We start from the raw sequence: 23897 nt of genomic DNA on the forward strand, positions 1-23897 counted from the left end.
GGAGTCTGTCATAGGGGAAAACACCCTCCAGGGATTCAAGACAAAGTTAGACAAGTTCCTGCTGAACCAGAACGTACGCAGGTAGGGCTAGTCTCAATTAGGGCCCTGGTCTTTGACCAGAGGGCCACCACGTGAGCGGACTGCTGGGCACGATGGACCACTGGTCTGACCCAGCAGCGGTAATTCTTATGTTGTTATGTTCCTGCGTGATGTCCACTTCAGTTGCTATCTACACGCCACTGGTCTTCGACCTCCACCAGAACTTTCCCTTTCTCATATACTTCCCTCTGCCAGGGTAGCCTGTCGGTGGATTTCTAGTAGAACAAATTTTTCCACTAAAGTGTCCCCGTATTTGTCCATTCGATATAATCCTCAGTTCCTCTCTAGACATTTTGCATTGGGAATGGATTGGTGTCTGCTATCTCTTTCATGTTCTGACAGAGGAGGGGCACATGAAGGTTTTTCAGGATTTACGTAGAGAATTTTCTCTTACTCCTAAGGACATTTTCCCATATCTCCAGCTTTGCAATTATGTGCAGTGTCTGCCTTGGACTGACTTGATGGAAGATGTACTGGAGGAACTGGGATTCCTTTTTATTCTGCGGATTCAAAATAAGGTTCCTTTGTCTTAACATCATAGGGCTTTAAAAGACTCCTCAATTGAACTTCCATATCGCAGATATGTTGCTGCCTGAAAGTCAGATCTTCCTATTGCCTTCTCTGAGAATATCTTTAAAGCTTTTGTATTGTCTATCCGAAAAACTATTGTGAATGTGGCCTGTTGGGAACTTAAATATAAGTTTGCTCTGTGACTATGCATCTCTCCCCGCAGAGCATACTTGGCAGGCATTGTGCAGTCTTCTAGCTGCATGAAGTGTGGAGCCCGTGAAGCAACCTTGGGCCACATGTTCTGGTCTTGTCCTCTGGTATATCACTTTTGGGACTCTTTGCTTCAAGCCCTTTCCTCCCTTTGGACTTGTTAGGTGAAAATGGATCCTGGCATTTTATTTGATGTTTTCTCTTTACAATCCCCTATCCCTGCGGGGTATTCCGCCTTTCTTCAACGAGCTATTCTGATGGGGAAAAAGACTATCCTCCTTCTTTGGCTGGATGCCCAGAGCCCCTCCTTACAATAGTGGTGCTTGCTTTTGGCCAATCTGTTGAAGATGGGACATACGCTGATCAAGAGTTTCAAGTCCCCAGCTGGCCAGAAGTTCATTCGAATTTGGAGCATATTTTGGAACTCCTTTTCTCCTGTGGCTCAGAGCCAGCTGCTGAACTTGTAACTGAATCTTTTTTTTCCTCTTCTGTTGTTACTTTTGTTCTTTTTGTTTCTTGAGGGTGGGGTTGCATGCGGTGGGGGGGGGGTGAATAGTTTCTTCTATATGATAAAACTGTTTGAGCTCATGCTGCTCTTTGCTGTACCGATGTTGCCTGTTTTGCTAGAGTGGTTGGCAACCTGTTCTGTTTGCTGAGTTAAATAAAAATGATTTAAACATAAATTATTTGGGGGATTACTGCCTCGTAAAGATCTTTTTATAACTAGAGGTGGTGGTGGGGGGGGATAATCTGGATCTGTCGCAGTGGGATATCCATGTTAATATCAGGGGTATCCCTGCATTGACCCCATGTGCTTGGCTGTGTGAGTGTTATTATAGGGTGCTTTTGCGGGGATATTATATCCAATGTCAATTATTTTATAGTGGGGGTATAGTATCAGATATTTGTGTGAAATGTGTGTGGGGGAGCTCGCAATACTTTAGATCATGCTTTTTGGCATTGTCCTTGTATTAGCATATACTGGAAACATATTGTGGGATTTATGCGGAGGATTCTACATTCCAATGTTGAGGGCACAGTATTCCAGTTGGTCATGGATGTCCCAAGAGCCTTTGGCACTTTGTCTGCAGCCCACACTCAGTTATGTTAGAAAATGTATTTTGCTATACTGGACATCCAATACCGTGCCCACTTATTGGTACTGGCATAATTTGTTACACCAGTTGGCCAGTTGGGAGGCTATAGATGTCCATGGGAAATGGAAGGGGAGGAGAATGTATTTAAAAATTTGGGGACCTTACTTGGCACAACTGCATCCCAAGGGCAGAAGTGCTATATTTAATGAGCTCTAGTATAGATGGTTTTCTGTCTATTATGGGAGGATCCTTGTGTAATAGCGTCTGGTTGGGAAGTGGGACAGGATGCACTGGTGGGGGGAGGGTCATTCTTGAGTGGGTTGGGTGGGTGGCTGATATATGCCATTGGTTGTTTGCTCTGTATCTTGTAAACCTTGATAACACTGTTGTGTTGTATTGTTCTGTGAGTATTGGTCATCAGTAAAAATTGTTTAAACATAAAATCCCTAGTGGTCCAGCAGTGAACTGGGGTAGGAGCAATCTTCCTATGCTATCTGAATGGCTTCCATGAGGTCTCACAGTTCATGGTTGTCACAAGAATTCAGATAGTGGCAGTCATTCAGATAGTGGCTCACCATGGGGCAGGAGCATAGGAATATTGCTCCTGCCCTGGTACCATTTTTATAATCAGGGAGGTGAGAATGGTTAGAGTCAGCCGGGACAGGAGGCCGGAGAGATTCCCCCCTGTCCCAGCCCACCAGGTTCCAGCAGTTGGTAATGGAACCCATGTGGGATGGAGCCATACTGAACTTGGTGTTTACAAATGGGGAGAGTATTTCTGATGTTATAGTGGGTGACCATCTTGAAGCGGGGCTTCAGAAGACAGATGCAAATAGAAATGGAGATGTGATAAATCCTGAACGATCTTCGGGGGATTGTGTTCATGAGGAGCTAGCTAAATTTAAGGTAGACAAAGCAATGGGGCTGGATGGCATACATCCAAGGGGACTGAAGGAACTTAGAGAAGTTCTGGTGGTTCTGCTGGCTGACCTTTCCAATGCTTCTCTAGAATCAGGAGTGGTACTGAATGACTGTAGAAGGGTGGGTGTGATCCCTTTCCATAAAAGCGGAAGTAAGGAAGAGGTAGTGAGCTACAGGCCTGTATTTCTGATCACTCAAACCCATATCCCAGTTTTCCTCATCCCTTATGCTGTCCCATTCTCTTAATTCAACCAATCAAAATCTGCTAGTCATTCCAAACAATACCACCAGACATTACATATTCTCTGTAAGAGGACCATTTATTTGGAATGTTCTCCCTTCATACCTTAGAATGGAACCAAGTTTCAAGTTTATTATAAAATTTGATTAATCGCTTATTCCAAATTCTAAGCGATGAACAAATCAATAAAATTACAAAATTGAGGGACAAACATAACTAACAAAAAACTAAATCTTACAAAACATAATAAAGACTATTTTTAAAAACATAATAAAACATGAGGAAAGACTGGGAAAAGAAATACAATCTAATTAATAGAAAAAAAGACAAGGTAATTTCAAAACTCAACTAAAGACCTTCCTTTTCAATGATGCCTATAGTCGATGTCCCTCTTTCATTCATTGATCCTCTGCATTTCTTCAAGTGTTTGAGAAGCAATCTGTATCACAGCCAGACAGCATTCCTTCTTACCTCTCTTTTCCCACTTTTCTTTTAAAATTGTTCCTCCTTAATCCTCTTTGTTCCTTATTTTTCTCCTTATCTCTTAGGTTATCCTAAACATTCTATTTATGTTGTTTGTATTATAATAAACTGCCCAGACACTTTCACGTTGGGTGGTATATCAAATAATTAATAAACTTGGATTTGGTCTGGGCTTCCAAAATGGGATTTTTGAAAAACATCCATACTAGATATACATTTTTGACCTTTGCAGCTGCTCCTCTAAGGTGGTTGGTTGGTTTTTTGTTTTTGTTTTATTTTTCTTTTTTACCATTTTCCTCACTTTATCTTAGCCTCCTTTTTGAAAGTTAAATGTTAATGTTTATTGTTTATTTAAAGCTTCTATACCGCTAACTAATGACTATGAAGTCCGTTCAGAATGGTTGACATGAGCAGCTTTGATGGAAATATGAACATTAACTTCAGTAATGATGGTATATTTCCTGTGTGTATTTACTGCAGTTATTAAATCAAATCTGATCATTTTATGGTCACTGTTGTCAAGTGGCCCCAGCACTGTAACATCCTGCATCACATCATTTGGTCCATTAAGGATAGATCTAGAATCTCTCCCCCTTTTGTTTGTTCCTGAACCAGCTGCTCCATAAAGCAGTCTTTGCTTTCATCTTGGAACTTTACCTCCCTAGTATATCCTGATGATACATTTATCCAGTCAATAGTGGGGTAATTGAAATCAGCTAATAAATAAGAAATATCTAGAATCCAATGAATAGAATAATAATAACTATCCAGACAAGTTAGGATGGCCATTGGTTTTAATAAAGGGCCATGGATTTGATATACAGTACTGCCTTTCTATTTGTGCAACCAAAGTGATTTGCAGATACTTTTTCTGTCTCTAGTGGGCTGATGATCTAAGTTTAGTAATAATGGGGTGGTTATTTACTGGCACTTATCCTACTCGGGTCAGTACTGCTCACTGAGACCAGATCCAGGTTTATAGCAGCATTATCTGGATCTCTGATATGGCAACATGTAATAGTAGTAGTTAATAAACTATTCTACATAATAGTAATTGTGACTATTCTTTATCATTCAGCAAATTCCATCTCAGTCAGGCAAAGCTCAGTCTTCTCCGTTCAACATTGGAAGCAGTCATAACTACTCTGCAGACCCATCGACTTACAGTCCTCTCTCCAGCTCGACTACTTCCTCACCCAACAACACTGCATACTCCAACTTAGGAAACCGAAATGCAGGCTTTGGTAGGTATTTAAATGAACAAAAAGGTGAACTGAAAAGTTAGCTCTTTAAAACTAGATCGGCAGCACCTAGCCAATTTTTTAATTGGCTTCACTGGTGTGATAATTGAACACATCATTAAGAGCAATTAAGTTCCACATGGAAATCAGCATGGCGCCTACATAAAAAGTAGATGTGGTTGGGGCGGAGTTTGAGCGTGGAAAGTGTTAGGTGCCAGTATATTAGTTGGAAAACCACAATTCACTAAGGAGCTCTTAATTATAAATACTTGTATTAAAAAATCAAATAGAAACAAATAATGTCTTAAAAAATGATATAAAGTGCATCAGGTGCTTGAAAAGTGCTCAGATCACCAACTAAAAGTGCTATAAAGTACAAATCAATGTACTAGTGCTGGTTGTTTGCCAGGACCATCATAGCACTTAAAGGTCCTGTGCTCTGCCCTCAAGATTGTTGAAACTCACTGTAAGTAATGAATCTGCATGTATCATTTATGAATAAATCACTTATCTTGAGTAGATATAACTTCTTAGAGGATTAGCGGTGTATCAATGAAGTCCTGTACTGGTATAGCTTTGAAGTGTTTTGTATAATAAATGTAAATCTTTTATTTTGTATGTTAATGTGTAACTCGCCCTGGATAAGGGCAGGTGAGAAATAAACACCCCTTAATGACCTATTGTGATTAAAACCACCTTGCCTCCCTTCGACTCAAGTTTCGCGTTAGTGTCATCAGGAAGGAGGCGCTGTAAAAAAATTAATTTACATATTAAATATTACTCCTACCTCACATACCTTAAAACACTTCGGTCTCATCACCATCATTGTCACTCAATATAATTTCAAAAATATTTTTTTTACAGGATAAATCATGAATGAATCTAGAAAATCACTTACTAGGCTGTGGAACAGGGGAAACCCCACCAGAACGGGAAAAATCAGAGTCACTAAATCTGTCTTTTCTAACCTGGTCTTACTGACATAAAAATCCCCACTGCCAATCTAATAGGATCACCAAACCATCTATACACTAATGTCCCGCCCCTACATGAATGCCTAGTCCAATCAAAGCTGGAACCACTCGATTTCCTCATTTAAATCTTCTGGATTCAAAGTTTGCCACTCCAAAATAAATCTAATCTTTTGGCAATATCACCTTCCCTTGGCATCCCAATTTGTTTTAATACTATGTAACGGAACTCATCAATAGAGTGCCCTGCCAGCACCCAATGGGAAACAATTGGAGCCTGTAACTGCTGACGTCTAATGTTAGATAAATGCTCTGCAATCTGCACCTTAACCCTCCTTTTTGTGTGTCCGATGTAGAATTTTGTGCAAGGACAAATAACACAGTAAATAACTCCCATTGAGCTACAAGTCATGTTAAGAACATAAGAAGTTGCCTCCGCTGAGGCAGACCATAGGTCCATCCTGCCCAGCAGTCCGCTCCCGCGGCGGCCCATCAGGCCCATTGCCTGAGTAGTGGTCTATATCTATCTATACCCTTCAATCCCTTTTTCTTCTAGGAATCTAACCAAACCTTCTTTGAAACCATTTAATGTTTTCTTGTCTACAACAGCCTCTGGAAGCGCGTTCCATGTATCCACCACCCTCTGAGTGAAAAAGAACTTCCTAGCGTTTGTTCTAAACCTGTCCCCTTTCAATTTCTCCGAGTGCCCCCTTGTACTTGTGGTGCCCCATAATTTGAAAAATCTGTCCCTGTCTACTTTTTCTATGCCCTTCAGGATCTTGAAGGTTTCTATCATGTCTCCTCTAAGTCTCCGCTTTTCCAGGGAGAAAAGTCCCAACTGCTTCAATCTGTCGGTATATGGGAGATTTTCCATTCCCTTTATCAGTTTAGTTGCTCTTCTCTGTACTCCCTCAAGTACTGCCATATCCTTCTTGAGGTACGGCGACCAGTACTGGACACAGTACTCCAGATGCGGCCACACCATTGCACGATACAGCGGCATGATGACTTCCTTCGTCCTGGTCGTAATACCCTTCTTAATGATACCCAACATTCTGTTTGCTTTCTTTGAGGCTGTGGCGCACTGCGCCAATGCCTTCAGTGTTGCGTCTACCATCACTCCCAGGTCTCTCTCCAGGTTACTGACCCCTAGTGGTGTTCCCCCCATTTTGTATGTGAACATCGGGTTCTTTTTCCCCACGTGCATGACCTTGCATTTCCCTATGTTGAAGCTCATTTGCCATTTTTCGGCCCACTTTTCCAGCTGTGTTAGTTCTCAAGAAAATATTTTTATTTGTACAGGGAACAAATAAAAAATGACACGGCCAGATTAGAGAACAATAAACACAGTGACCATGGGCTGAATGGGGAAACTTCTCTGATGGTTTCATATTGGTGACATTGCCTACATATTTCAGCATCTCTCCCAAATTCTTTTTGCACCTAACATAAGAACATAAGCAATGCCTCAGCTGGGTCAGACCCGAGGTCCATCATGCCCAGCAGTCTGCTCACGCGATGGCCCAACAGGTCCGGGACCTGTGCAGAAATCCTCTTTCTATATCCCTCTATCCCCTTTTCCAGCAAGAAATTGTCCAAACCTTTCTTAAATCCCAGTACCGTACTCTGCCCTATTACGTCCTCTGGAAGCGCATTCCAGGTGTCCATCACACGTTGGGTAAAGAAGAACTTCCTAGCATTCGTTTTGAATCTGTCCCCTTTCAACTTTTCCGAATGCCCTCTTGTTCTTTTATTTTTCGAAAGTTTGAAGAATCTGTCCCTCTCCACTCTCTCTATGCCCTTGATGATCTTGTAAGTCTATCATATCCCCTCTAAGTCTCCTCTTCTCCAGGGAAAAGAGACCCAGTTTCTCCAATCTCTCAGCGTATGAAAGGTTTTCCATCCCTTTTATCAGACGTGTCGCTCTCCTCTGAACTCTCTCGAGTAACGCCATATCCTTCTTAAGGTACGGCGACCAATATTGGACGCACCATCACCCAATACAACGGCAGGATAACTTCTTTCGTTCTGGTTGTAATACCCTTCTTGATTATACCTAGCATTCTATTCGCTCTCTTAGCAGCCACTGCGCACTGTACCGTCGGCTTCATTGTCATGTCCACCATTACCCCCAAGTCCCTTTCTTGGGTACTCTCATTCAATAACATCCCTCCCATCGTATAGTTGTACCTCGGGTTTCTGCTTCCCACATGTAATACTTTACATTTATCAACGTTGAACTTCATCTGCCATCTCGTCGCCCATTCCCCTAGTTTGTTCAAGTCCCTTTGTAATTCTTCGCAGTCCTCTTTAGTCCAAGCTCCACTAAATAGTTTGATGTTGTCCACAAATTTTATTATTTCACACTTCGTCCCTGTTTCTAGATCATTTTTGAATATATTAAATAGCAGCGGCCCGAGCACCGAGCCCTGCAGAACACCACTCGTGACCCTCCTCCAGTCCGAGTAGTGGCCCTTAACTCCTACCCTCTGTTTCCTACCCGCCAACGCAAATTTGGGAAATTGTTGAAGGGAGGGATGAATGCCCAAGATTGGCCAATGCTTACGAATTACTTGACAAATCTGGTGGCTCAGGGTGAAAAATGGTAAAATACAAACCAGAGGGTTACTAGGCTCTTGAGGGGATGGATTTAAAAGCCATGCTCATTGACAAAAACAAGCCCGTTTACTTTGGGATAACACATTTGTTTGAATTTGTCAAATAGAGCACTGGCTTGAACCTGAAACTCCTGGTCATTAAAACATAGATGTCTAATCCTTAAAAATTGCCCCCTGGGTATACCTTCTTTCAGTTTTGTTGGGTGATAACTACCATATTCAAGGAAGGTATTGTGATCAGAAGGTTTATTATAAAGTGTAGTATGAACCTGACTGACTTCCTTGTGCATTGAAACATCTAAAAAAGATATGCTGTCATTTTTTATGTTAAACGTAAATTTAATATTGGTATCAAAACTGTTCAGGTCATGCAAAAAATTATGAAGTTCTTCTATTGTACCCTCTCAGATGAAAAAAAACACCATCAATAAACCTCTTCCACATTCTCACCCTACTAAAATATTGAAGATAAACATGGGACTCTTCGAAGCATGACATATAAGCACGCAATGGAGGATGCAATAGTGGCTCCCATTGCAACTCCCTTAATTTGAACATAAAATTGATCTTCAAATTTAAAGTAATTAGACTGTATAACCAGGGTGCTGAGGTCTGTCAATAATTGTTTTTTGTTTTCTGATAGGGTGGTTAACTGTAAAAATTCATGGATTAGCCTTATAGCTGCACACTGGGGGATGTTTGTGTATAGTGACGTAACGTCAGATGTAACTAAAAGGCAACCCTCCAGATCCGATTCCTCCAGTCTCGCTATTAAATTCAGAAAGTGGGTCGAATCCTTAACATAGGATTTCGCCTGTGATACAAATAGTTTGAGGTAAAAATCTGCATACTGCAACAGAGGCTCTAAAACTGATTGAATGCCCAAAACTATTGGGTGACCAGGGGGGCAACAGAGGACTTGTGGACTTACGGTAAAAAATAAATCATGGGTATAAGAGAGAGTGGTAGAAATCTGGAACGCTCTTCTAGACGCTGTTATAAGGGAAAGCACCCTTCAGAGATTCAAGAAAATGTTGGATAAGTTCCTGCTGGAACAGAACATGCACAGGTAAGGCTAGACTCAAATAGGGCACTGGTCTTTGACCTAAGGGCCGCCGCGTGAGCGGACTGCTGGGCACAATGGACCACTGGTCTGACCCAGCAGCAGTAAATCTTATGTTCTTTTGTTCTAACCAATAGTTTAAATTCTTTATGAGAAATAACCCCCTCAAATTTTGCCTTGGAAAATATATCCTATATTTTCCTTAATATATTCTTAGTTGAATCCTCCATGATTTTTCTATAGAAAACTTCATCATCCAGCTGATGCAATGCTTCAATTTTATACTTACATAAGAACATAAGAATTGCCGCTGCTGGGTAAGACAAGTGGTCCATCACGCCCAGGAATCTGCTCACGCGGCCGCCCCTAGGTCAAAGACCTGTGCCCTAACCGAGACCAGCCCTATCTGTGTTCATTCCGGTTCAGCAAAAACTTGTCCAACCTTGTCTTGAATCCCTGGAGCGTGTTTTCCCTTATAACAGACTCCGGAAGAGTATTCCAGTTCTCCACCACTCTCTGGGTGAAGAAGAACTTCCTTATGTTTATACGGAATCTATCCCCTTTTAACTTCAGAGAGTGCCCTCTCGTTCTCTCTACCTTGGAGAGGGTGAGCAACCTGTCTTTATCTACTAAGTCTATTCCATTCATTATCTTGAATGTTTTGATCGTGTCTCCTCTCAGTCTCCTCTTTTCAAGGGAGAATAGGTCCAGCTTCCCTAATCTCTCACTGTACGACAATTCCTCCAGCCCCTTAACTATTTTAGTCGCTCTTCTCTGGACCCTTTCGAGTAGTACCGTGTCCTTCTTCATGTACGGCGACCAGTGCTGGACGCAGTATTCCAGGTGAGGGCATACCATAACCTGATACAGCGGCATGACAACCTTCTGTACCGGGCTATGATACGCCCTCAGCTGGAATACTGCGTCCAGCACTGGTCGCCGTACATGAAGAAGGATACGGTACTACTCGAACAACTATGTCCTTGTCGGCTCCCTGTATTATGATGGTTTTATCTGTTTTCAATTGTTGAACTAAATGATGTTGATAAGCAGATAGATTGTGAAGAACCTTTGGTTGATTCTATTCTAATTCCTCCACTTCTTTAATGATGATTTTTTTGAAAAGCTGCCACTGAGGCATCCTGGGGGCCAGGAGGGATCCATCTGGAATTGTGCCATAGGCCAGTTTTCTCAGCATTCATAAAAAAACGTTTTCAGTCTGAAGGTTCTGAAAAAATGAAATAAATGAGATCGCGTATTGAAACATTTTAAAGATGATTTTTTATTTGCTTGCCGGTTCTTTTTCACTCTGCTACCCCTGTTCATCCAGGGGTAGATATAGCATTTTGTGAAGTCAAACTCATCTCCTCGATATTTTTTAATTTTAAGTGCTTTTTGCTCCATCCAGTAGCTCTATCCCATAGTTATTTCAAATTCTTGCTTATGTTGTTGAAACATCTCATCTCCCTCTAGTGCTCTTAATTGATCTAATTTACATTGTACTTCACTCTGTCTTCCTTCTATAATTGACATTAGGGCATCAATGGTAGCATCAAATCCATTGAGGGTTTTCTCGTACAATGCCACAGTGGTGGCAAACATCTATAGACAAGAAAGCACCAAGAGTGCTCCCGTTAAAGCTGGATGCCCAATTGTTGTTTCATTGGGTGGAAGCCCACCTGGAAGCCATATCAGCGGTTCATGTAGTGGGAGTGAACATTATACATGCTGACTTTCTCAGTTGCCAGACCCTGGATCTGGGGGAGAAGTCTTTGTCCCAGAGTGCTTTCAACAAAATTGTAAAGTGCTAGGGAAAGCTGCCAATCAACCTGATAGCATCAGCAGACAACAAGAAAGGCCCTCGGTACTTCAGCCTGTGATTCAAGCTAGGAAACTCTAGCATGGACACCTTATTCCAGCCTTGGCCTACAAAAGAACTGTTGTATGTATTTCTCCCATGGCCAGTGGTAGGCTAGGTCATTCAAAGGATAGTTGACCCATCACGGGTTAGTGATTCTAGTGGCGCCGGATTGGCTGCATCATCCATTGTACATGGATCTTGTGCAGGCTGCCACTACTTCAACACTTCTGTCAAAGGGATCAATTACCCTGGATGATCCAGAATACTTGGTCTTATGGCATGACTCTTGAGTGTGCAGCCTTAGCACAGAAAGGATATTTGGAGGTAATCATAACTACCCTTCTGCAATCCAAGAAGCTAGCGACTGTCACAGCTTATGCTAAGTACTGGAAAACTTTTCAACGCCGGTGTATTGATCAGCTCCCATATCCATAATCCTGTCATTCCTTCAGGACAGTCATGAAAAAGGCCTGGCATTTGGTTTTCTCAAGATGCAGGTGCTTTAGAGCTTGAGTGGAGAAAGGATCCTACGCTTCCAATCCTAATATAACCAGATTCCTAAAGGGAGCATTGTGGCTGCATCCTCCCATGAGACAACCATTCCCTACTTGGAATATTAATATTCTACAGGCTCTCTGTAAGGCCCCATATGAACCCTTACAGAATGTGTCCCTGATAGATCTTATAGTCAAGACGGAGCTTCAGGCTCTATCATGCAGAGAACCTTTCCTCAGATGTATGGAGGCGGGCATGTCTGTACGCGCTGTGCTTTCCTTTCTACCAAAAGTGGTCTCGGCCACTATGTAAATCAGAAAGACTAGCTTCCGGTGTTCCATGCCAGAGGCATGAAGAAAAAAGACAAAGTTTTGGCGTTACTGGACATAAAGAGATTTCTTCTCCATTATCTCATGGTGATGAATGAATTTCATCTTTCAGATCATCTTTTTGTGTTAACCAATCTTAGCAGAGGGGAAAGCCTGCCTCAAAGACATTATTATAGATGAGTTTGTTTTGTCTATTTATATGTTTTATAATGATTGTTTGTTTTTTGCAAACCACTTAGGTTTAAGCGGGTTAGAAATTTTTTAAATAAAATAAATTTCCAGATTGATTTGCATAGCTATATCATCTGCATACATTGGTTGTGGTAAACAGCCACCAATTTCTTTGAAAGCACATTCCACCAGAGGTGTAGCCTCTTCATGGGCAAAATCCTGGGCAGTCCTGCCTGAGGAGAATTGTTGAGCAGCTACATAGTTCACCCTCCATACTTTTACAGAATTTTACAGAGTGGTCATAGCAGCACAACTAGACACTGCTTTTGGGTCCTCGGTCCTCACAGCAGGCTCATCTGCCCCGCCCTGGACTCAGGGGACTGCTTTGGTACATCCCACTTGTCAAGACTCTTGTCTCTTTTGTACTGGAAGGGAAGATTAGGTTCTTACCTCAATAATCTTTCCTGTATAAAGAGATGTGAGTCTTGACTGCCCACCTGTCGGATTATTACTTAGCCTGCTTTTTATCTCAGATATATATGTGTGTCTCCAAATGCTGGTCTGTGAGCTACTAAGATAACATGAAGATGCTTACTGTTCTTCAGTTCAACAAATATGAAGATCTAGCAGTTAGCTCTATAAACAGTCCTTTAGGGGACTATAGGAGTTGCATAAATGTAAGTGCTGGTTATACTCAGGTAGGTGGCTTGTTTGGTTCTACCTTGTTTAGGCTGTTGGTTTGATTAAATGTTATTGTGCAGAGCAGAAGACTTGTAGGGGGTGTTCCCAGTGTCCTTGTTGTTTCTCCTTTTTAGGTTTTATCCATTGCTTTGGTGCAAACTGAGGAGCTGAGGCCCAATAACACAAGGAGACGGAGTTGAAAAATATAGATGATGTCTTCTGCAATCCTCGTGGGTGAAGGGAAGAAACCCACTTGTCAAGACTCACGTCTCTTTATACTGGAAAGAAGATTATCGAGGTAAGAACCTAATCTTCCCATCGTACAAAGTGGCTTACAATCTATTCAAAGCCCTAAATGGAAACAGACAATCTATTCAAAGCCGTAAATGGAAATAGACCAAGCTATCTAAGCAACCACCTAATCAGGAAAAACACATCCAGACCAAGGAGAACTCAAGCACACTTTACCTACCCTCCAATCAAAGGCATACAAAGCAAAAAAATATATGACGGACTATTAGCCACCAGAGCAGCGAGACTAGACCGCCACCTCTCCAATCTGCTGACCACTATGCCCAACTACAAAACATTCAGGAAAAATCTTAAAACTATACTATTCAAGAAATATGTCAAATGATCTAACTAAATCTGATCAACCCTCCCCAGATCCCGAACCATACTATATCTATTAACCTTGTAATCTCCCTGGGAATGCCCAGGCCAATTCTTGTTGTAAACCGCCTAGAACTGAAAGGTATTGGCTGGATAGAAGACACCAATATAAATACAGGAAAGAATAGAAAAGGAGGTGGTCAAGACAAGACAGAGTAAGAGAGTGGGGAAGGAACTACAATATAATGAATAACAAGAGTGATACATAAAGGAGGGGATGTCTTTTCAGGTGTTCCCAGAAGGGGTAGTGTTTAGGTGTGTCTGTAAATAGGAATGTTTTATGTTCTGATTTGAAAGTTGGTATAGATGCCTGATCCTGGAGATAGTGTGGTAATTGATTCCAGCGTTCAGGGCCTTGAACTAAGAACATAAAAACATAAGCGTCGCCTCTGCTGAGTCAGACCATGGGTCCATCTCGCCCAGCAGTCCGCTCCCACGGCGGCCCCCCAGGTCCATGACCTGTAAGTGATCTTTTACCTAAAACATTTTATTCCCTATTCATTTAATATCCTGTATAGTAACCATCTAACTATACCCTTCAATCCCCTTTTCCTTCAATAAATCATCCAATCCCTTTTTGAAACCCAAAATCGTACTCTGTCCTACCACCTCCTCTGGAAGCGCATTCCAGGCATCCACCACCCTTTGAGTGAAGAAGAACTTCCTAACGTTTGTTCTGAAACTGTCACCTTTCAGTTTTTTTGAATGCCCTCTTGTTTTTGTTGCCCCCGCTAGTCTGAAGAATCTATCCCTCTCCACCTTCTCTATCCCCTTCAAGATCTTATAAGTTTCTATCATGTCCCCTCTAAGTCTCCGCTTTTCCAAGGAAAAGAGCCCCAGCTTCTCTAGCCTTTCCACATATTGAAGGTTTTCCATACTCTTTATCATCCTTGTTGCTTTTCTTTGGAACCTCTCGAGTATTGCCATATCCTTCTTAAGGTACGGCGAGCAGTATTGAACGCAGTACTCCAGTTGCGGGTGCACCATCGCCTGATACAGTGGCAGGATAACTTCCTTCATTCTGGTCGTGATACCTTTTTTGATAATGCCCAACATTCTGCTCGCTTTCTTTGAGGCCGCTGCGCATTGTGCCGCCGGCTTCAGTGTTTTATCCACCAAAACCCCCAAGTCCTTTTCTAGGTTGCCTTCCTCCAGTACCATCCCCCCATCGTGTAGTTATACATCGGGTTTCCTTTCCCTATGTGCAAAACTTTGCATTTCTCTACATTGAAGCTCCTTTGCCATCTATTTGCCCACTCACTCAGTTTGTTTAGGTCTCTTTGTAGTTCTTTGCATTCCTCAACAGTTCTAACCCTACTGGAGAGTTTTGTGTCATCTGCGAATTTTATGACTTCGCATTTCGTCCCTACTTCCAGGTCATTTATGAATATATTGAACAGCAGCGGTCCCAGCACTGACCCCTGCGGGACGCCACTCGTGACCCCTTTCCAGTCAGAGTAGTGTCCCTTTACTCCCACCCTCTGTTTCCTGTCCGCCATCCAATTTTTGATCCATCTATGTACGTCCCCTTCCACCCCGTGGTTCCACAGTTTCCTTAGTAGGCGCTCATGGGGTACCTTGTCGAAGGCTTTTTGGAAGTCCAGATATACGATGTCTATGGGGGTCGCCTTTGTCCAATTGTTCGCTTATCTCCTCAAAGAAGTGCAGTAGGTTCATTTGACATGATCTTCCTTTACAGAACACGTGTTGACTTGTTCTCATCAGATTGTTTTTTTCTATGTGCTCATTGATACTGTCCTTGATCAAGGATTCGGCCATCTTCCCCGGAACTGAGGTTAAGCTCACCGGTCTGTAGTTCCCCGGGTCGCCTCTCGATCCTTTTTTGAAAATAGATGTAACATTCGCTATCCTCCAGTCCTCCGGGATTACCCCTGTTTTCAAGGTTAGGTTGCAAATCCACTGCAGTAACTCCGTTGTTTCGTCTCTGAGCTCTTTCAGTACTCTCGGGTGGATTCCGTCAGGGCCCGGAGATTTGTCAGCTTTTAATCTACCTATCTGTTTGAGTACGTCTTCGAGGCTTACCTCCATGCATGATAATTTTCCCCCTTGATCCCCCTTGAAGATTTTTTCCGGTTCCGGCACATTGGATGTGTCCTCTTTTGTGAAGATCAATGAGAAGAACATGTTTAGTCTGTTTTTCACCTCCTCTTCCTCCTTCACCACTCCCTTCCTGTCTCCCTCATCCAGAGGTCCCACCTCTTCCCTTGCCGGCTGTTTTCCTTTCACATAACGGAAGAATGATTTAAAATTCCGTACCTCCCTGAAAATGTTGCCTGTCTAGTATATTCATGAAAGATTTCACAGAATAAAGGTATCACTAAATAATTTTGGAAAGAAGATCTTAGGGGTTTTTGGGCTGTATAGGGGATAGTAAGTAGGATAAATAAGAGGGTTCCAATCGGGTTTTATATACCAAAAATAGAGTATATGGAAATCAAACACACGTTTTCCTACAGGCTAATTATACTAATTCCCCCTATTATGCAAAAAGCTCTATGACCTGTGCACACAGGAAATGTCCATCCTCAGACAGTTGGAGCTCTGGCAGGATGCAGGAACAAAAGGACACTGCCCAACATGCAGTGTCCTATCACAATTGTAGTTCTCCTCTCAACCTTTTGTATCTAATCAGTCACATTAGTCCATGTCTATGTTAGTAATTGTTTTACCTGTCTTCCCCATATTTTATTGTACATCGCTTTGCATTTTTGAAATTGTGATTTTTTTCAAATTTTATTAAACTTGAAACTTGAACCCACAGCGTGCCCCATTCTTAGAGAGTCTTTGTCAGGACCCCCCCACACCCCCCCCAGCATGAGGTCTGTCAGAGAGTGGTTGCCTGGAACTGTGTGCCTCTTGGGAGTTCATTTTTATAATAATAATAATAGTTTATTTTTATATACCGCCAAACCATTAGTTCTAGGCGGTTTACACAATATTAATTACAACCGGTAATTAAAATACAGATCCAAATAACAATGTCTTATAAAAGGAAATAACACAATTCAATAAAAGATACTGACTAACAAAGTACAACCCTGACTTATTCAAAATAAAATATGCACAATACAGATTATTTATACTAAAATAGATAAGCAACTGTAAACCTTACTCCATAAAAATAAAAAATCCACCTATCGTAATAATTTTGGACACGGTTTCTATCTGGGAACAGAATGCTTTCCACACCTCCCTGTTCCAACCTCTTGATCTGAGCATCTTCCAGAAATATCCTTTACATATTATCTCAGGAAAAATTCCAGGAACCTTGCCTCAGTGGTGACCCCCAGAATATTTGGGTTCCAAGCTATCTGAAAGGACCAGTATGCCCCAAATAAGGCTCCAAGTTACATGTGATGATAACAAGTTCCAGTTACTTCACTTCATTGCATCATAGATAAGACACTGTAGGAACAGAAGTGGACCAGAGATTTGTCCTGCTTCATGCATAGTCTCTGAATTTCAGAGGTGAAAAGTACTCGAAAACCTAGGTGCAGGCTTAACTTCCACAGTTGTAATGAAGGGAACTGTCCCCTTCCCAATTGTAAGATTATGTCTAGTGTTAGGTTGCATCTTCTTCTCCAGTCCTTAAAAGCACCACTGGAGATTCTGGATAAAAATGCTTGCTTCTGGTTAATGGTCATAAGAACATAAAAATTGCCATTGCTGGGTCAGACCAGTTGTCCATCGTGCCCAGCAGTCCGCTCACACAGCAGCCCTTAGGTCAAAGACCAGTGCCCTAACTGAGACTAGCCTTACCTGCGTACATTCCAGTTCAGCAGGAACTTGTCTAACTTTGTCTTGAATCCCTGGAGAGTGTTTTCCCCTATAACAGCCTCCGGAAGAGCATTCCAGTTTTCTACCACTCTCTGGGTGAAGAAGAACTTCCTTACATTTGTATGGAATCTATCCCCTTTTAACTTTAGAGAGTGCCCTCTCGTTCTCTCTACCTTGGAGAGGATGAACAACCTGTCTTTATCTACTAAGTTTATTCCCTTCATTATCTTGAATGTTTCGATCATGTCCCCTCTCAGTGCTCCTCTTTTCAAGGGAGAAGAAGCCCAGTTTCTCTAATCTCTCACTGTACGGCAACTCCTCCAGCCTCTTACCATTTTAGTCGCTCTTCTCTGGACCCTTTCGAGTAGTACCGTGTCCTTCTTCATGTATGGCGACCAGTGCTGGACGCAGTATTCCAGGTGAGGGCATACCATGGCCCGGTACAGCGGCATGATAACCTTCTCCGATCTGTTTGTGGTCCCCTTCATAATCATTCCTAGCATTCTGTTTGCCCTTTTTGCCACCGCTGCACATTGCGCGGATGACTTCATTGACTTGTCGACCAGTACTCCCAAGTCTCTTTCCTGGGGGGTCTCTCCAAGTACTGCACTGGACATCCTGTATTCGTACATATGATTTTTGTTACCAACATGCATCACCTTACACTTATCCACGTAAAACTCATTTGCCATTTCGCGGCACATTTCTCGAGCTTGTTTATATCACGTTGCAGGTCTTCGCAATCCTCCTGCATCTTCACTACTCTGAATAACTTTGTATCATCTGCAAATTTAATCATCTCACTCATTGTACCAATTTCCAGGTTGTTTATAAATATGTTGAAGAGCACGGGTCCAAGCACCAAACCCTGCGGCACTCCACTCATGACGCTTTTCCAATCCGAGTATTGTCCATTTACCCCATTTGTCTGTTTCCTATCCGCCAGCCAGTTTTTAATCCATGTAAGTATTTTACCCTTGATTCCATGGCTTGCAATTTTTCAAAGTAGTCGTTCATGTGGAACTTTGTCGAACGCCTTCTGAAAATCCAGATATACAAAGTTGACCAGGTCGCCCTTGTCTATCTGTCTGTTTATTCCCTCGAAGAAGTGCAGCAAGTTTAATAATAATAATAATAACAGCTTATATACCGCAATACCGTGAAGTTCTATGCGGTTTACAAAGATTAAGCAAAGGTACAAATTGATTAACTTTAAGAGGGGAGGAAGAAAGAGGGTTAATAGGACAGGAAATCCATTTTTGAGGAGAGAGTGATCAATAGAACAAGTTAATCGCTATAGAGGGGAGAGAGAAGAGAGGATCAGTTGTCTAGATACTTTAGGAACAGGTATTTTCAGACGTTTCCTAAATTCCTCATAAGTAGTGGGCGAAAGCAATTGTTCTAGGTCTTTACCCCATGATGCTGCTTGGTGCGACAGAAGATGTTCATGGTGTTTTTTCAGTTTACAACCTCTCACTGGGGGGGAAACGAAGTTGGAATGTGAGCTTCTTTTGTGTCTGTTGGCTGAGAAGACGAAAAGGCCAGTTATATATTTAGGGGCAAGTCCGTGTAGTGCTTTGAAGCAGAAGCAGGCAAATTTAAAACTTTACGCACGTCTCCATTGGCAGCTGCCGGTAGTAGGGTGTCACGTGGTCAAACTTCCTCAGCCCAAAGATCAATTTGACCGCTGCATTTTGCATCAATTGTAAACGCTGCATGTTCTTTTGGGAAATTGCTAAATAGGCGATGTTATAGTAGTCAAGTAGACTCAGTACGAGGGATTGGACTAGGGTTCTGAATGCCGCTGTATCGAAATAAGCTTTAATGGATCTGAGTTTCCAGAGAATGAAAAATCCCTTTCTGATCAAGGAGTCCACCTGGTCTCTCATGGTTAGGCACTGATCCAAAGTTACACCTAGTATCTTTATGGTAGGTTGGATAGGGTAATTAAGATTATTGATACATAGTGGTGATTTGGTGTCAAGCGGATGTGGCGAAGCAACGAAGAAAATTGTCTTTTCTGAATTAAGTTTGAGCCTAAAGGTTGTCATCCAGTGCTCCATCACGTTTATGGCTTCTGAAGCTTTAGGAATAGTTTCAGAGATAGAATTAACGAATGGGATGATGATCGTAAAATCATCTGCATAACTAAATAGTTTTATCCCTAACTGGGTTAGCTGCGTGCCTAGTGATGAGGACATGTAGACGTTGAAGAGCAATGGAGATAGCGGAGACCCTTGTGGCACACCGGATGGATTGCTCCAGGTATCTGAAAGTTCATAATTAAAACGTACTTGATAAGTGCGGGACAGAAGGAAGCCACGGAACCAATTCAGCACCTAGTCCCTGATACCAATGGCGTCTAGGCATTGCAGCAGTTTCCTGTGGTCTACTAGATCAAAGGCAGAACTCATATCGAATTGCATAACCAGGGCATTAAGGCCCTTACTAAACAGTAGGCGCAGATTGTCTAAAATAGCCGCAATTACTGTCTCAGTACTGAATAACGGTCTAAAACCGGATTGAGTTTCATGTAGGAGAGAGAACTGATCCAGATAATCCATCAGTTGGGTGTGTACCAATCCCTCCATAATTTTTACAATAAACGGAATGGATGCTACTGGTCTGTAGTTGAATATTATAGCTGAAGATTCTTTTCAATTTTTTAGAATTGGGGTTATTATTATGTGACCATTATTAGAGAGGAACTTCCCAGTTTTTAGGTTATGAGCCAAATATTGCATCAATGATAGTTTAAATACTAAAGGTGCCGCTTTCATGATTTCTGGGGGGCAAATTGTTCCACTCTAAATCTTGAAAGGAGCTCCAGATCTTGTCTGCTGGTGTATCATTTCCTTGGGTGATAGGTATCGGATGATCACTAGGGTCATTTGTTGAACAATGAATTCTAAGGTTTTTAATTTTCGAATCGAAGTGTAGTGCTAAGTCATTTGCAGAGGGTAACTTAGAGTTGTGTGTGGGTGTGGTGTAGCGAGCGGTGTCAAATAAATTTGTGATCAGGTTGAATAGCTCTTTTGTATTGATTCCTTGTGAACCATTACAAGATGAGTTGATTTTAATTGAGTAGAATGCTTTACGTTTGTCTTTTATCAATTGTTTGTAGATTTTTATGTTAGCTCTCCATTTGTTACGGTCTGTTCTGTTTTTTTCCTAGTTCTTTCTAGTCGTCTAGCTAGTTGTTTCAGTTTTAGAAGTTTGGTGTCAAACCATTTGTTATATTTATTTGCATTGCTTTTGCTATTGCGTATAGGGGTGATTTTATCTAAAATGGATGTGCTAGTTGTCATCCAGTGATCCCAGAAATCGATTCCTTCTTCTATCTCTGATTGCAATTCATATTGTGACCAGAAATCTATTGGATTAATATAGCCTCTGGTGTGATGTTCTCTTTTTATTATTGGGCGTGTTTTAGATTTAGAATAAGACCAGATTAGCTTGAAATAATAAGTAAAATGATCAGACCAGATATCATGACACCAGGTGCCTTTACGTATAGAGATGGCAGGGTTTAGGATGTCCTTTGTGGACATGGCTACCATATCTAACTGATGGCCTTTTTTTAAAAAAAAAAAATTTAAAAATTTTTATTCAACAAAATGAAGAACAATACACAGGCAGAATGCCAACAGCAAACCAACAGTCCCCAACAAAACACCCCCCCTCCCCCAACCGAGTGACATAGCATAAAACAAAAACAAAAGAGGAACAGAAAAATCAGGTAAAAAGCAGAACATATCCAAGACTCAAAAAAGGCCCCTCCAGGAGCCATAGCTATGCCAAATACGATGAAAAGAACCACAGGTGTCATTGTTCAAAGTAGTCAATTTGGACATCAAATAAATTTGATCTACCTTAAGCAAAAGATCAGAACGAGTAGGCAAAGAGGTGCGTTTCCAATAAGTGGCCACACAAAGTCTAGCCGCCGTAGCAATCAGGGCCACAAAGTGGGCCTGATCACTATCAAGGCTCCCCAAAGAATAATTAAGTAAAAACACTTCCATGCGAAATAATATGGGTAAATAAAGAACATCAATCACCAGTTGTTGAACCATCTTCCAAAAAGGCACAATCCCAGGACAATCCCACCAAACATGCCCAAAAGTGCCCAGTCCCCCACAATTACGCCAGCAGCGCCCATCTCCACAATGATAGAAACGGTACAACTTCTCAGGCGTAAGGTACCACTGAAATAACATCTTATAACCCTGCTCGATCAGTGGAGATGCTAAAGAAACCCGAAGTAAAGTACCATAAAGATGTCCCCATTGCTGAAAATCAAAGATCTTACCCAACAAGGCTTCCCACCGATGCTCATAGGTTCGAGCCTGAGGTCTTGTATATAAAAGAGCCCTATATAAACGGGAAATAAGGCCCACCCCAGATCCCATCCTAAAGACTTGAAGGAAGGCAGAATCCGCCCCTTCCCATTCAGGAATCACCTTCTTTTTCAGAAAGTCCCGAAGCTGAGCATAAGCAAAAAAATCCGTCGCCGGAAGGTCATATAAAGACTGCAATGCAGCAAAGGGGACCAAGTCTTCACCCAATACTAATTGACCCAGCACACGGAGGCCCTCCAGTTCCCAACGTCGAAAAATCCCGGTATCTCTGGCAGGCAAAAAACCAGGGGCAAATCTAATGGGAGTGGCATAAAAATAACGCTGACGCGGAAACCAAGTCCGTCAGACCTGGCACCAAGACTGCAGGGTACACACCATCCCATAGGAAGCCCCTTTCTGCAAATCCCGAAGGACATCAAAGGGAAGCCATGGTAGGGCTGCTAGTGGATAAGTCGGTTGAAGGGCCTGTTCCAAATATACCCAGCGTTGAGAGGGAAAAGCCCAATGGAACAACACCTGCAATTGGGCAGCATAATAATAATTGAAAAAATCAGGAACACCCATTCCCCCATGGAGCCTGTCCCAATACATACGTTCCCTCTGTACCCTAGGCGGCTTGTGTGTCCAAATGTAAGCAAAGGCCCGCCGTTGAAGCCTAAGTAAGAACTGTTTAGGAACTGAGAGAGGCAGGCAGGAAAACAAATATAAAAAACGGGGCAAAACATTCATACGTAAAGCATTAATCCTGCCCATCCAAGATAACCGTAAACCTTCCCAGCAATCCAGATCCGCAAAAACAGTCCGCAACAATGGAGGATAATTCAGGTCAAAAAGATCAGAGAGCGTCCGGGAAATGCGAACACCAAGGTACCGAATAGACTTAGCCGCCCACCGAAACGAAAAAGTGGCACGCAATACAGCCACCAATGAATCCGGAAGCGAGACATTAAGCAACTCAGATTTGTCGATGTTAACTTTAAAGCCGGCCACCTTACCGAAGAGGTCCAAAACACGAATCACCACCGCCAAAGACTGAAGCGGGCGAGTCAATGTAAACAAAATGTCATCAGCATACAATGAGATCTTATGCTCTTCACCACCCACCACAATCCCCTTAATATCAACATGTGCGCGAATAGCGGCTGCTAAAGGTTCCAGGACCAATGCAAAAATCAAAGGTGACAAGGGGCAGCCCTGTCTGGTGCCTTGACGAACCGAAAAAGAGGCGGTATATCTCCCATTAACCCGTAAGCAAGCCTCCGGGTCAGTATACAATAAAGTCACCCAATGTAAAAAAGCCCCCGAAATCCCCATCCGCTTCAAAACCGCTAGCATAAATGGCCAATAAACCCTATCAAAGGCTTTTTCAGCAGCCACCGATAGTAAAACAGATGGAACAGAAAACTGATGGGCCGCACCAATAAGCTCCAACACCTTTCTAATATTGTCACCAAGATGCCTCCCTGAAATAAAGCCACATTGATCACCATGAACTAGGGAAGGCAGAAAACGTTGCAAACGGACTGCCAAAATACGGGTGAACAGCTTATAATCAACTCCTAGCAATGAGATAGGGCGGTAAGATCCACAAAGGAGGGGATCCCGACCAGGTTTAAGAAGAAGGGAGACCGCTGCCTGCCGAAATGAATACGGCAAACACTCCATCTCCAAAAAACATAAGAACATAAGAAACGCCTTCACCGAATCAGACCTTTTTGGCCCATCCAGTCCGGTGACCCGCACACGCGGAGGCCAAGCCAGGTGCTCCCCGATGAAAACCTGCTTAAAAGAATTAAACAACCGTGTAAGAGGGTCAACAATATAAGGTTCCATTTTCTTATAAAATAAAGGCGAGAAACCATCAACACCCGGAGCCTTAGAAATGGCCAGATGTCGAATAGCTGCCACCACCTCAGCGGCCTGAATGGGAGAAGAAAGCCAGGCCGCATCAACCTCCACCAAACGAGGTAAAAATACACCAGAAAGAAAATTATCAATCTCCCCCTCCGTAGCTTCAATAACTGATGGCCTTTTTCATATGTTTGTGTGGATAGAGTGAGTTTGTAATTGAGTAGGGA

The 23897-nt window shown here is 42.3% G+C and overlaps 1 protein-coding gene across 5 annotated transcripts in view; it reads left to right on the forward strand.

The window, feature by feature from the left end:
* Nucleotides 1-23897, forward strand: part of ARNT2 (aryl hydrocarbon receptor nuclear translocator 2) — a 247304-nt gene that overhangs the window by 189607 nt on the left and 33800 nt on the right. For all 5 annotated transcript variants that reach the window (XM_033920572.1, XM_033920576.1, XM_033920573.1 and 2 more), the window contains one exon: nt 4640-4805. In XM_033920572.1, coding sequence (XP_033776463.1) covers nt 4640-4805 — 166 coding nt within the window. The remainder of the gene's footprint in view (nt 1-4639; nt 4806-23897) is intronic.

This window comes from Geotrypetes seraphini, chromosome 14, assembly GCF_902459505.1.
Source record: "Geotrypetes seraphini chromosome 14, aGeoSer1.1, whole genome shotgun sequence".
Lineage (NCBI taxonomy): Eukaryota > Metazoa > Chordata > Amphibia > Gymnophiona > Dermophiidae > Geotrypetes > Geotrypetes seraphini.